This window comes from Nerophis ophidion, linkage group LG25 (assembly GCF_033978795.1).
Source record: "Nerophis ophidion isolate RoL-2023_Sa linkage group LG25, RoL_Noph_v1.0, whole genome shotgun sequence".
Classification (NCBI taxonomy): Eukaryota; Metazoa; Chordata; class Actinopteri; order Syngnathiformes; family Syngnathidae; genus Nerophis; species Nerophis ophidion.
In genome coordinates this window covers 13,734,145-13,750,184 of record NC_084635.1, presented here as the reverse complement: position 1 = coordinate 13,750,184, position 16,040 = coordinate 13,734,145, and the positions used below count along the sequence as shown (strand labels likewise).

The 16,040-nt window shown below is 40.3% G+C and overlaps 1 protein-coding gene across 1 annotated transcript in view; it reads left to right on the top strand.

Annotated features, from left to right (window-relative positions):
- Window positions 1–16,040, top strand: part of myo9aa (myosin IXAa) — a 328,362-nt gene that overhangs the window by 129,628 nt on the left and 182,694 nt on the right. The window contains exons 3-4 of the mRNA XM_061887012.1: window positions 13,832–13,926; window positions 14,008–14,070. Of these exons, the coding sequence (XP_061742996.1) occupies window positions 13,832–13,926; window positions 14,008–14,070 (158 nt within the window). The remainder of the gene's footprint in view (window positions 1–13,831; window positions 13,927–14,007; window positions 14,071–16,040) is intronic.

Here is a 16,040-nt window from a genome sequence, read left to right as displayed (position 1 = left end):
GAAGCTTTACTATGGAACAGAGCGGTCAAACGAACTTGGTTCTCTACCACATGTCAACCGACAGGTTTCGGTGAGAAAATTGTGGTAATAAGTCGGCTCTTACTGCAGACATGAGCGGAGCTTGCGTCGTTCCTCAAAGTAGAAAGAGGGAGGTGGGAAGCTTTAGCCACACAAACACGGTGTTTCCTTGTTTAAAATTCCCGGAGGTTATGTTTTACTATGGATCAGAGCGGTCAAGCGAACATGGTTCCCGACCACTTGTCAACCGGCAGGTTTCGGTGAGAAAATTGTGGTAAAAAGTCGCCTCTTACCGGAGATCAGCGGAGCTTGCGCCGTCCATACAGCTGCCGTAGACTTCCCTCAGACACTGGAGTTAAGACACCTGTGGACAAACCCCTCCGACTATCAGGTACTATTTAATCTCACTAAAACACTAGCAACACAATAGAAAGATAAGGGATTTCCCATAATTATCCTAGTAAATGTGTCTAAAAACATCTGAATCCGTCCCAATGCAATCGCCTTTTTTTTTTATAACTTTATTATTATTTTTATTATATCATCATCCACGAATCTTTCATCCTAGCTCAAATTAATGGGGAAATTGTCATTTTCTCGGTCCGAATAGCTCTTGCTGCTGGAGGCTCCCATTAAAAACAATGTGAGGACGTGAGGAGCCCTCACCCTTGTGACTTCATCGTCTGCGACTTAAGTTACAGGCAAGGCTTTTTTATCAGCACCAAAAGTTGCGAACTTTATCGTCGATGTTCTTTACTAAATCCTTTCAGCAAAAATATGGCAATATCACAAAATGATCAAGTATGACACATAGAATGGACCTGCTATCCCCGTTTAAATAAGAACATCTCATTTCAGTAGGCCTTTAATAGAGCTATTAGAAATGTACACAAAGCATTTCTCTGTTCCATTTAGGACCATGTAGTCACATGGCATCTTAACAATGTCCGACATTGAAACTAATTTGTATGACTCGATGACTGCGAAGGAAGGATAATACTTTTAAAAGGGGGACTTGTTTTATAGCCATTTGAAACACTATTAACTAATTGAGTCTTGACCCTGGACAACGGTCTGCTTTTCAGTCTCTTTGCAGTACATCCATTTAACTGAATTTGACTCGGACTAAACGGCTTGTAAAAGGTCAAAGGCCTTTGCTTCTTCAAGCAACAAATGAAGTCATCCTCATGAGGAATGATGCGTTTACGCTTTATGACTCATGGCACACAAAGCCGGACAAAGTCCTTAATAACCACACTGCCATCACTTCAATACACTATACAAGGCTTTTTTTACTGACAAAATGACCGTTAATACGTACAGTCGTGGTTAAAAGTTTACATACACTTGTAAAGAACATAATGTCATGGCTGTCTTGAGTTTCCAATCATTTCTACAACTCTTATTTTTTTGTGATAGAGTGATAGGAGCACTTAAATAAATTCTTTTATGAATTTATTATGGGTCCACTGAAAGTGTGTCCAAATATGCTGGGTCAAAACTATACATACAGCAATGTTAATATTTGGTTAGATGTCCCTTGGCAGGTTTCACTGCAATAAGGCACTTTTGGTAGCCATCCACAAGCTTCTAGTTGAATTTTTAAACACTCTTGAGAAAATCGGTGCAGTTCAGCTAAATTTGTTTGTTTTCTGACATGGACTTTTTTCTTCAGCATTGTCCACACCTTTAATCAATCAATGTTTACTTATATAGCCCTAAATCACTAGTGTCTCAAAGGGCTGCACAAACCACTACGACATCCTCGGTAGGCCCACATAAGGGCAAGGAAAACTCACACCCGGTGGGACGTCGGTGACAATGATGACTATGAGAACCTTGGAGAGGAGGAAAGCAATGGATGTCGAGCGGGTCCAACATGATACTGTGAAAGTTCAATCCATCATGGATCCAACACAGTCGCGAGAGTCCAGTCCAAAGCGGATCCAACACAGCAGCGAGAGTCCCGTTCACAGCGGAGCCAGCAGGAAACCATCCCAAGCGGAGGCGGATCAGCAGCGCAGAGATGTCCCCAGCCGATACACAGGCAAGCAGTACATGGCCACCGGATCGGACCGGACCCCCTCCACAGGGGAGAGTGGGACATAGAAGAAAAAGAAAAGAAACGGCAGATCAACTGGTCTAAAAAGGGAGTCTATTTAAAGGCTAGAGTATACAAATGAGCTTTAAGGTGAGACTTAAATGCTTCTACTGAGGTGGCATCTCGAACTGTTACCGGGAGGGCATTCCAGAGTACTGGAGCCCGAACGGAAAACGCTCTATAGCCCGCAGACTTTTTTTGGGCTTTGGGAATCACTAATAAGCCGGAGTCCTATGAACGCAGATTTCTTGCCGGGACATATGGTACAATACAATCGGCAAGATAGGATGGAGCTAGACCGTGTAGTATTTTATACGTAAGTAGTAAAACCTTAAAGTCACATCTTTAAGTCAGGACTTTGGGAACGCCGTTCTAAAACCTTAATTCTAGCCCGATCCCCTACCACTTTTGACGTGTGTTTGGGGTCATTATCCTGTTGGAACACACAATATTTTTACTACTATAGAGCAGGGGTCGGGAACCTTTTTGGGCTGAGAGAGCCATTCAAGCCAAATATTTTTTAAAGTATTTCCGTGAGAGCCATATAATGTTTGTTTTTTTAACACTGAATACAACTATATGCTTGCATTTTTAGAGTATAATAAGTCTCTTATTCTTTTTAATAAGATTGTTATTCTGAGTCTAACCAAAAATAAATAAAATACTTCTTACCATTAATGCGACTTCTTGAACAGGTGCGGTAGAAACGTAGAAACCGGACGGTTGGATAAAAATGCATGAGAATGTTTTATATTTTGAACATTCTTTTTGACACCAGCGGAATTATTCATTACTTATCGTGCTAAGCAACGTTAGTTAAGATTTATCAGAGAGCCAGATGCAGTCATCAAAACAGCCACATCTGGCTCTAGAGCCATAGGTTCCCTACTACTGCTATAGAGTGTGTGTTATTTGCGTAAAATAAAATTCAACAAAATGTTTGTTCATTAAAGGGGCTGTTTGCGACATTTACGCAGATGCCTAGAGGGCGCTAACTTTCCAAGGTATTTCACACAGTATGTCACGCCATCTCACGGCTTCTTGTACGTAATGGCAAAACTACTTACGTACTGTACGTGCGCGCTTTTGCAAGCGTTAGCTGTCAGTGAATGTACAGTTGTGGTCAAAAGATTACATACTCTTGTGAAGAACATAATGTCATATCTGTGTTGAGTCACCAATAATTTCTACAACTCTTATTTTTTGTGATAGAGTGATTAAAGCATATATTTGTTGGTCACTAAAAACATTCATGAAGTTTGGTTCTTTTATGAGTTTATTATGGGTATACTGAAAATGTGACCAAATCTGCTGGGTCAAAAGTATACATACAGCATGTATGTTACCATGAATTGATTAACGTGGAGCCCGACTTAATCAATCAATCAATCAATGTTTACCTATATAGCCCTAAATCATTAGTGTCTCAAAGGGCTGCACAAACCACTACGACATTCTCGGTAGGCCCACATAAGGGCAAGGAAAACTCACACCCAGTGGGACATCGGTGACAATAATGACTATGAGAACCTTGGAGAGGAGGAAAGCAATGGATGTCGAGCGGGTCTAACATGATACTGTGAAAGTTCAATCTATAATGGATCCAACACAGTCGCGAGAGTCCAGTCCAAAGCGGATCCAACACAGCAGCGAGAGTCCCGTTCACAGCGGAGCCAGCAGGAAACCATCCCAAGCGGAGGCGGATCAGCAGCGCAGAGATGTCCCCAGCCGATACACAGGCGAGCAGTACATGGCCACCGGATCGGACCGGACCCCCTCCACAAGGGAGAGTGGGACATAGAAGAAAAAGAAAAGAAACGGCAGATCAACTGGTCTAAAAAGGGAGTCTATTTAAAGGCTAGAGCATACAAATTAGTTTTAAGGTGAGACTTAAATGCTTCTACTGAGGTGGCATCTCGAACTGTTACCGGGAGGGCATTCCAGAGTACTGGAGCCCGAACGGAAAACGCTCTATAGCCCGCAGACTTTTTTTGGGCTTTGGGAATCACTAATAAGCCGGAGTCCTTTGAACGCAGATTTCTTGCCGGGACATATGGTACAATACAATCGGCAAGATAGGATGGAGCTAGACCGTGTAGTATTTTATACGTAAGTAGTAAAACCTTAAAGTCACATCTTTAAGTCAGGACTTTGGGAAAGCCGTTCTAAAACCTTAATTCTAGCCCGATCCCCTACCACTTTCGACGTGTGTTTGGGGTCATTATCCTGTTGGAACACACAATATTTTTACTGCTATAGAGCAGGGGTCGGGAACCTTTTTTGGCTGAGAGAGCCATTCAAGCCAAATACTTTTTAAAGTATTTCCGTGAGAGCCATATAATTTTTGTTTTTTTAACACTGAATACAACTATATGCTTGCATTTTTAGAGTATAATAAGTCTCTTATTCTTTTTAATAAGATTGTTATTCTGAGTCTAACCAAAAATAAATAAAATACTTCTTACCATTAATGCGACTTCTTGAACAGGTGCGGTAGAAACGTAGAAACCGGACGGATGGATAAAAATGCATGAGAATGTTTTATATTTTGAACGTTCTTTTTGACACCAGCGGAATTATTCATTACTTATCGTGCTAAGCAACGTTAGTTAAGATTTATCTGAGAGCCAGATGCAGTCATCAAAACAGCCACATCTGGCTCTAGAGCCATAGGTTCCCTACTACTGCTATAGAGTGTGTGTTATTTGCGTAAAATAAAATTCAACAAAATGTTTGTTCATTAAAGGGGCTGTTTGCGACATTTACGCAGATGCCTAGAGGGCGCTAACTTTCCAAGGTATTTCACACAGTATGTCACGCCATCTCACGGCTTCTTGTACGTAATGGCAAAACTACTTACGTACTGTACGTGCGCGCTTTTGCAAGCGTTAGCTGTCAGTGAATGTACAGTTGTGGTCAAAAGATTACATACTCTTGTGAAGAACATAATATCATATCTGTGTTGAGTCACCAATAATTTCTACAACTGTTATTTTTTGTGATAGAGTGATTAAAGCATATATTTGTTGGTCACTAAAAACATTCATGAAGTTTGGGACTTTTATGAGTTTATTATGGATCTACTGAAAATGTGACCAAATCTGCTGGGTCAAAAGTATACATACAGCATGTATGTTACCATGAATTGATTAACGTGGACCCCGACTTAATCAATCAATCAATCAATCAATGTTTACTTATATAGCCCTAAATCACTAGTGTCTCAAAGGGCTGCACAAACCACTACGACATCCTCGGTAGGCCCACATAAGGGCAAGGAAAACTCCCACCCAGTGGGACATCGGTGACAATAATGACCCAGTGGGACGTCGGTGACAATGATGACTATGAGAACCTTGGAGAGGAGGACAGCAATGGATGTCGAGCGGGTCTAACATGATACTGTGAAAGTTCAATCTATAATGGATCCAACACAGTCGCGAGAGTCCAGTCCAAAGCGGATCCAACACAGCAGCGAGAGACCCGTTCACAGCGGAGCCAGCAGGAAACCATCCCAAGCGCAGGCGGATCAGCAGCGCAGAGATGTCCCCAGCCGATACACAGGCAAGCAGTACATGGCCACCGGATCGGACCGGACCCCTTCCACAAGGGAGAGTGGGACATAGAAGAAAAAGAAAAGAAACGGCAGATCAACTGGTCTAAAAAGGGAGTCTATTTAAAGGCTAGAGTATACAAATGAGTTTTAAGGTGAGACTTAAATGCTTCTACTGAGGTGGCATCTCGAACTTTTACCGGGAGGGCATTCCAGAGTACTGATCAAGTTGAAAAACTTATTCGGGTGTTACCATTTAGTGGTCAATTGTACGGAATATGTACTGTACTGTGCAATCTACTAATAAAAGTATCAATCAATCAATCAATCAATCAATCAGCAATGTTAATATTTGGTTCCATGTCCCTTGGCAAGTTTCACTGTAATAAGTCACTTTTGGTACCTTCTGGTTGAAATTTTGACCACTCCTCTTGACAAAATTGGTGCAGTTTAGCTAAATTAGTTTGTTTTCTGACATGGACTTGTTTCTTCAGCATTGTCCACACGTTTAAGTCAGGACTTTGGGAACGCCATCATAAAACCTTAATTCTAGCCCGATCCCTTACCACTTTTGACGTGTGTTTGGGGTCATTATCCTGTTGGAAAACACAACTGTGCCAAAGACCCAATCTCTTGGCTGATGATTTTAGGTTGTCCTAAAGAATTTGGAGCTAATCCTCCTTTTTCATTGTCCCATTTACTCTCTGTAAAGCACCAGTTCCATTGGCAGCAAAACAGGCCCAGAGCATAATACTACCACCACCATGCTTGACAGTCCGTGAAAAGCCTCACCTTTTCTTCTCCAAACCTATTGCTGGGTATTGTGGACAAACAGCTCAATTTTTTTTCATCTGACATCAAATCAAATCAAATCAACTTTATTTCTAAAGCACATTTAAAAGTTACCACAGGGGGAGTCAAAGTGCTGTACAATGGGCAGGTTTAAAGATAATAGGAGGGCCGAGCAAACAACACAACACAAATAGAACATGATAAAAAATAGATAAATAAAACATAAAAACAGGTTCACAGCAGGTGTAATAATGGGGCGCCAAATGCAGGATGGATATCACTCAGTGTTAAAAGCCAAGGAATAAAAGTATGTTTTTAAGAGAGATTTAAAAACAGGAAGAGAGGAGGCTTGTCTAACACTCAGAGGTAGGTCGTTCCAGTGCTTGCTCTAAGCTTCCGCCTTGTGTCAGGGATCGTCAGTAGCAGCTGATCGGCCAATCTTAGGGATCGAGTGCGGCAGTAAGGCTGAAGGATGTCGGAGAGATATGTTGGCGCGAGATTGTTCAGACATTTAAAAGCAAATAGAAGGAGTTTAAAATTGATTCGATAACGCACATTGAGCCAGTAAATGTACGCGAATATAGGGGTGATGTGCTCACGTCTGCGGGTCTGTGTTAGCAGACGAGCAGCAGAGTTCTGCACGAGCTGCAGGCGGGCGAGGGAGGGTTGGCTAATGCCTATAAACAGGGCATTGCAGTAGTGTAAACGATTCGAGATAAAGGCGTGAATTAATTTCTTGAGATCATGTCCTGACAGGAGCTGTTTCACTTTCGCTATTTGGCGTAATTGATAAAAGCTTTTTTGAACGACGCTGCTGATTTGTTTTTCGAATTTAAAATCTGAGTCGAACTTTACCCACAGGTTTGTGACACAGTCGCTGAGATACGGGGTCAGAGTGCCGAGGTCAACGTTGGGGGAGGGAGAGCGACTTGGACCGAAGAACATAACTTCTATTTTGTCTTCATTTAGACTCAGGAAGTTAGCTGAAAGTCAGGCTTTGATGTCGTGCAGGCTGTCAATGAGACGTTGACTGTGTTATTTTGTGCCATGGGAAAATAGATCCGGCATTCATCGGCATAAAAACAAATCACATGGACAAAGATAAGACCTTCTGGAGGACATTTCTATGGTCAGATGAAACAAAAACATTTCAGAAGAACAGCCATGTTCTTTACAAGTGTATGTAAACTTTTGACCACGACTGTAGGTTATAAATGGTAAATGGGTTGTACTTGCATAGCGCTTTTTTACCTTCAAGGTACTCAAAGTGCTTTGACACTACTTCCAGATTTACCCATTCACACGCATATTCACACACTGATGGAGGGAGCTGCCATGCAAGGCGCTAACCAGCACCCATCAGGAGCAAGGGTGAAGTGTCTTGCTCAGAACACAACGGACATGACGAGGTTGGTACTAGGTGGGGATTGAACCAGGGACCCTCGGGTTGCGCACGGCCACTCTCCCAACCGCGCCACACCGACCCTTCCATTGCCACTCACACTGGTTTTTATAAGTAACTTAGATAACGGGTTTCACTATGTAAAGTGCTTTGAGTCACTAGAGAAAAGCGCTATATAAATATAATTCACTTCACTTCACATGGCCTCTGTAGCCACATGTCCACAAAAATCCTAGTTGTATCTCCCTATTGTAGCATGCTAGCCAGAAAAAGATGTAAATATAACAAACGTTTGACAAGTCTGGGAACTTCGAGAGAGTGATTGCTACAAAAAAGATTGTAGACACACAATATGCAACATATCTCCTCAAATCAAGCCTCTTCTCTGTGTTGGCGTTGCTAAATGACTTTGACCGAACTTGTTGACAGGTCACATTACACCCACAGTACTTTGGCTTATTCTCAAGTCTGTCATTGGTCTACCTTTGACTCACTCCGTGCCCCAAAGCCAGGAAAATATATTTTTGACCTATTGGAGAGTGTGGCATAGTGCATTGGTGTCTGTATAAACAGTTTCAGTTGAGTCTCCTTGACATTCGGAAGGGAAACAGTGTTGCACACTGTTATACATGTAACTAATACCTTAGTTCCCCCAGGTCAGCCAATAGCTGCTATTACAGGCGCCATGTGCTACAAACACTAGATTTAGTTTTCTGACAAAATAGGGGTGTTTGTATAAAGCAGGGGTCACCAACGTGGTGCCCACGGACACCGGGTAGCCCGTAAGGACCAGGTGAGTAGCCCGCTGGCCTGTTCTAAAAATAGCTCAAATAGCAGCACTTACCAGTGAGCTGCCTCTATTTTTTAGATTTTATTTATTTACTAGCAAGCTGGTCTCGCTTTGCTCAACATTTTTAATTCTAAGAGAGACAAAATTCAAATAGAATCTGAAAATCCAAGAAAATATTTTAAAGACTTGGTCTTCACTTGTTTAAATAAATTCCTTTATTTTTTTACTTTGCTTCTTATAACTTTCAGAAAGACAATTTTTGAGAAAAAATTCAACCTTAAAAATTATTTCAGGATTTTTAAACACTTAAACCTTTTTACCTTTTAAATTCCTTCCTCTTCTTTCCTGACAATTTAAATCAATGTTCAAGTAAATGTATTTTTTTTATTGTAAAGAATAATAAATACTTTTGAAATTAATTATTCATTTTAGCTTCTGTTTTTTCGACAAAGAATATTTGTGAAATCTTTCTTCAAACTTATTATGATTAAAATTCCCCCCAAAAATTCTGGCAAATCTACAAAATCTTTACAATCAAATTTAAATCCTATTTCAAAGTCTTTTGATTTTCTTTTACAATTTTTGTTCTGGAAATTCTAGAAGAAATAATTATTTGTCTTTGTTAGAAATATAGCTTGGTCCAATTTGTTCTATATTCTAACAAAATGCAGATTGGATTTTAACCTATTCAAAACATGTCATCAAAATTCTAAAATTAATCTTAATCAGGAAAAATTAAGAATGATTTTCCATAAATTTTTTTTATTATTATTTTTTCAAAAAGATTCGAACTAGCTAGTTTTTCTCTTCTTTTTTTGGGTTGAATTTTGAATTTTAAAGAATCGAAATTGAAAATAAACTATGTTTCAAAATGAATTTAGTTTTTTTCCTTTTTTCTCTTCTTTTAAACCGTTCAATTAAGTGTTTTTTTCATCATTTATTCTCTACAAAAAACCTTCCGTAAAAGGACAAAAAATGTACGACGGAATGACGGACATAAATACCCATTTTTTTCCAAACATATATATAGGTTTATATATTAAATGTAAATTGAGCAAATTGGGTATTTCTGGCATTTTTTTCAAGTAGGTATCAACCTGGTAGCCCTTCGCATTAATCAGTACCCAAGAAATAGCTCTTAGTTTCAAAAAGTTTGGTGACCCCTGGTATACAGTATATACAGTATGTTTTGAAAGATTGTTGTGACATTTTTGTTGTATTTGCTTTAAAAGGTTCAATGGGATCTATGGCTCTCTAAAGGGAGCTGGATCTTCAAAAGACTGTCTCGTTGTTATATTTCTTTTTACAGAATTTCTTCAGAAGTTTTAAAGGATATAATCACTGGCGTCTGGAATAATTCAGATGTTAACCAATTTATACTCTTATCTATGGGAAATGTTGTATATTATTATTATAATTTCATCTGGGTTGTGTTTTCATGGTAAACATTCCATACTGTGGAATGTTTACCATGTGCTTTGACAATGAGATCATTATTTTTGAATTTTCTGTTACCTAAGAAACTGTTAATTGTAAATAAAAACAGAATACAATGATTAGAAAATAATTTTCAACTTATATTCAACTGAATAGACTGCAAAGACAAGATATTCAATGTTCGAACTGAGAAACTTATTTTTTGCACGTACCGTATTTCCTTGAGTAGCCGCCGGGCATGTAATATGCGCCTGCCTTGAATTACTGCCGGGTCAAACTCGCTCCCCAAATTTATTAGCGCATGCTTACTTTTACCGCCGGGTCAAAGTCGTGACTGAACTGAACTGAACGTCACGAGTGACGCTTCCCCTGTCGTCATTTCCAAAATGGAATTTGCTTTTACTATGTGTAAAACCAGGGGTCTTGTTCCACAGCCATACAGATCACACTGATGGTTGTCATATAAAACAACTTTAACACTTTTACTAATATGCGCCACACTCTGTGAACCCACACCAAATACATTTCTGGAGAACATTGGCTCTGTAACACATTATAAACGCAACATAAGAATTACCCTGAATTCCAATGCATCCATGATTTTTGGCTATATTATACACCCTGCTAGCACTTTGTTTTTATTTGTTCAGCCTTCCGGAATCAGGAAGACATTGACTATAATTGTAGGCGAGTGAACAGAATATCAGCTCCTCCCAATGTTATGGAATTATTATGTCGTTGTAATGATAAATTACAACTTGATTACCCATTATTAATGGTTTGTTCAAGCCAAAATGGATACATGGATGATACAGCAGAGTATTGGGAGAATGTCATGTGGTCAGATGAAACCAAAATAGAACGTTTTGGTATGAACTCAACTCTTCGTGTTTGGAGGAAGAAGAATACTGAGTTGCATCCCAAGAACACCATACCTACTGTGAAGCATGGGAATGGAAACATCATGCTTTGGGGCTGTTTTTCTGCTAAGGGGACAGAACGATTGATCCATGTTAAGGAAAGAATGTATCGTGAGATTTTGAGCCAAAACCTCCTAACATCAGTGAGAGCTTTGAATGGTTGACCCAATACTTATTTTCCACCATAATTTACAAATAAATTCTTAAAAATTCCTACAATTTGTGAATTCCTGGATTGTTTTTTCACATTCTGTCTCTCACAGTTGAAGTGTACCTATGATGAAAATTACAGACCTCTGTCATCATTTTAAATGGGAGAACTTGCACAATCGGTGGCTGACTAAATACTTTTTTGCCCCCCTGTAAGCAATTTGTTTTACTGTAAAACTTACAGACCTTCCTTGGAGTGATGAATGTAGAATCTATACCAGTAGAAACGCTATGGATCGCTAGAAGACTGAACGGCACTCCGGTTGTGAAAAAAAAAAAAAAAAAAGTATTTCCTGTAAACGAAAGGACACTGCAGCATCTGCAGTGAGCAAACTCGTCCAAAAGATGGCGCCATAGCATTAAAAATAAAACACCCACTGTGTTTTTGCCTGTTTTTTATTTTTATTTTTATCAAATAATTTTTATCCTGGCCGCCATCAAAGAAATATTAAAAAATGAGCCACTCTGTTTTACAAGCTGAATGGTTCGAAGTGTAGCAAAAAAGTTTGGGCTATTTACGATGAACGGAAATCAACAAAAACGTTCTCTTGCTCTCTGCTACTACCGACTCAATTAGTTATTGTCTCTCTCTGCAGACAATACAGACGATTGAACTTTTTAACAGAACATTCTGTGCTGTTTGATTTTTGTGTGATTTGCAGCCACCACTCATGCAGTAGCCCTGCAGAAACGTTAAACGACAATCATAACGATACATCTGCCGCTTGGTCCTGAGAGTCTGGCAGTGGGAAATTTGATGCTGTTCAATGACAACAAGTTATCTGTTCATCATTGTTTTCATGTCAGTCAGGACGGCTGCGCTGGCGTTGATAAAAGGGTGTGGTCATGGAGAGGTGTTTTTTTTCAATTCCACAGACATACTAACAGCGGCTCTAAGTGATTCACAAAGGAATTTGTTTACTTGTGGAAAAGCTACAAATAACTGCAGGGTTTATATGAGGTGAAAAACTACTTCCCCTGCAGGCAGCCATACAACATAAATAGAGCGGCGAAGGGAAATACTGGACGTCTTTCGAAGGCTCAACCACGACACATGTTCCACATGGCTACACAGACCCCGTTAATCACTTGTGGGACCTTTTTTTTTTTTTCTAAACATTGGGGCAAGGCTAGGCTCACACTGCCAATTTGTTTTTCTCTGATTCAAACAGACCTTAAAACCATGTTATTAATCTGTCTCCGAATGACGCCATTTGAAACTTTGCGAGCGGAAAAGCCTGCTCTGCGCCTTTCTGACTGACAGCATTTCAGGACAATGTTTGGCACCTTTCCCAACTCCGCAAATAAGTTCTTCACACCTCCAGTCACAGAAGTAGGGCTGGGTATATATTATCTGATGGCGGTGCCAAGGGACCTTTGAAACAATGCTTAAAGGCTTACTTAAATGAGATTTTCTTATTTAAACAGGGATAGCAGGTCCATTTTATGTGTCATACTTGATCATTTCGCGATATTGCCATATTTTTGCTGAAATTATTTAGTAGAGAACATCGACGATAAAGTTCGCAACTTTTGGTCGCTAATAAGAAAACCTTGCCTGTACCGGAAGTAGCAGACAATGTGTGCGTGACGTCACTGGTTTGTGGCGCTCCTCACATCTGAACATTGTTTTACATTCATGGCCACCAGCAGAGAGGGCGATTCTGACCGAAAAAGCGACGATTTCCCCATTAATTTGAACAAGGATGAAAGATTCGTTGATGAGGAAAGTGAGAGTGAAGGACTAGAAGAAAAAAAGAAAAAAAAAGGACTATACAGTGGGAGCGATTCAGATGTTATTAGACACATTTACTAGGATAATTCTGGAAAATCCCTTATCTGCTTATTGTGTTACTAGTGTTTTAGTGAGATTAAATGGTCATACCTGTACAACTTGAAGTTCGGCTCCGCACCTTTCTTCAGCACCAGTCGACGGGTGGTGGCGATGCCCATCTCTGCCCTTCGCAAAGGACCCTCTTTGAAACACGATCTTTCGAAATGATCGCCGTATAATACACTGTACTTTGTGTGTGTGGTCCAATCCAACCGTGTTCGCTTGACCGCTCTGTTCCATAATAAAGATTCACCATCATCTTTCGGGAATGTACACAACGAAACACCGGCTCTGTTTGTGTTGCTAAAGGTGGCCGCAATACACCGCTTCCCAACTACAGCTTTCTTCTTTGATGTCTCCATTATTCATTGAACAAATTGCAAAAGATTCAGCAACACAGATGTCCAGAATATTGTGGAATTATGTGATGAAAAGAAACGACTTATAGCTGTGAACGGTGCTGGAACAAAATGTCCTCTACAATGTGTGACGTCACGCACAAGCGTCATCATATCGCGACGTTTTAGCATGATAAGTCCGCGCGAAATTTAAAATTGCAATTTAGTAAACTAAAAAGGCCGTATTGGCATGTGTTGCAATGTTAATATTTCATCATTGATGTATAAACTATCAGACTGCGTGGTCGGTAGTAGTGGGTTTCAGTAGGACTTTAATGCAAGGCTTCCCCATTTACTTGTCTCAAGAATCCCCCTATTTTTATATAAATACTGTGCAATTTTTATCTTACCATGTCCCACTTTCTTTCCTCTTCAGGCGTTTGGCAATGCAAAGACAGCCCACAATAACAACTCGAGTCGCTTTGGCAAATTCATCCAGGTCAACTACCAGGAGAGTGGGACTGTGAGAGGGTAAGGAAACAGAAAAATGATTTTACTGATCATTACACGTACTGTATTCACTAAACCCTTTTTGTTTTATCCTCGTTCCAGAGCTTATGTGGAGAAGTACCTCTTGGAGAAGTCCAGGCTAGTTTATCAGGAACACAATGAGCGGTAAGGACTTTTTCGAGAGGCAGATCCTAATCACAAAGCTTAAGGATATGTGTCACAGGAAGTTCCACAGCTAATTCTACATATTAACAGTGATTGGTTAGGTAGTCAGTGTACAGTCTAATTGTTACTGAAGAAATATTTAACATCATTTGGACAATTATTCAGATTTTAATTTTGATTTCGGCTTGTCGTGATTATGAAAATTTAAAGGCCTACTGAAATGAGATTTTCTTATTTAAACAAGGATAGCAGGTCCGTTCTATGTGTCATACTTGATCATTTTGTGATATTGCCATATTTTTGCTGAAAGGATTTAGTAGAGAACATCGACGATAAAGTTTGCAACTTTTGGTCACTAATAAAAAACCTTGCCTTTACCAGAACTAGCAGACGATGACGTCACCGGTGTGAGGGCTCCTCACATCCTCACATTGTTTATAATGGGAGCCTCCAGCATCAAGAGCTATTCGGACCGAGAAAGCGACAATTTCCCCATTAATTTGAGCGAGGATAAAAGATTCGTGGATGAGGATATTGATAGTGAAGGACTACAAAAATAAAAATTAAGTTAAAAAAAAAAGGCGATTGCATTGGGAGCGATTCAGATGTTTTTAGACACATTTACTTGGATAATTCTGGGAAATCCCTTATCTTTCTATTGTGTTGCTAGTGTTTTAGTGAGTTGGGGGGCAGCATGGCGTAGTGGGTAGAGCGGCCGTGCCAGAAACCTGAGGGTTGCAGGTTCGCTTCCCACCTATTGACATCCAAATCGCTGCCGTTGTGTCCCCGGGCAGGGCGCTTCACCCTTTGCCCCCGGTGCCGCTCACACTGGTGAATGAATGATTGGTGGTGGTCGGAGGGGCCGTAGGTGCAAACTGGCAGCCACGCTTCCGTCAGTCTACCGCAGGCCAGCTGTGGCTACAGATGTAGCTTACCACCACCAGGTGTGAATGAATGATGGGTTCCCACTTCTCTGTGAGCGCTTTGAGTATCTAACAATAGAAAAGCGCGATATAAATCTAAATTATTATTATTATTATTATTATAGTTAAATAGTCCCTGATAGTCGGAGGGGTGTGTCCACGGGTGTGTTGATGCCAGCGTCTAAACCAGGGGTGCCCATTACGTCGATCGCGATCGACTGGTCGATCTCGGAGGGTGTGTCAGTCGATCTCAAGCCAGGCATTAAAAAATATACATAAAAATGAGCAATCATCAATCATACCAAGACTTCACTTTCGTCAGTTGTTTGACATTCTCGGCACCCGAGGATCTTGTGAGATGACGCTGGCTGCTGCGAGCTCATATTTAAGAAAAAAATCACTAACAGGGCGGACGCAGAGAAACACATTTTATTTCTAGAGACTCCGTACCTACTGTCAAAACTCTAAAGACCGACTGCACAGTTCCTGTCTTCACCATAAAAGACCTGTTTCATCCTGCCTGTGCTAACAAAATAAGAGTCTCAGAAAGCTAACGTGCACAAGCTAGCAAGCTACGGAGTTTGATGCCAATGTATTTCTCCCCCGCCCTCAGCGATCGCTTTCTCACTTGCTTGCCCACCCGCACACTCACTGACATCACTCACCTGCTGCCAGACATTAAAGGGCCACACACACAGGCTACTCTCATAACAAAGTGTTTAAAAACCAGTATGCAAGTTGGACAAATGAGATGCCAAATCCAACCACTTTCATGTGGTATTGGACAGAAAGGAGGACTTTTTTTTTTCCTCCATTTGAAAATGCGGACGTTATCAGCACCACTGTCTAATTCCAATCAATGCAAGTCATCAGAATCAAATACACCAACTTATATTCTTGTCTTCATGAAAGAAAGGAATCAATGTGTGTTAAACATGCTTGTATTATCATTAAACACCATTAACTTGTTAACAAAAATGTCTCTTTCATAAATAAATAAATATAAATTATAAATAAGAATGAGGTAGATCTCCTCGACTTGGTCAA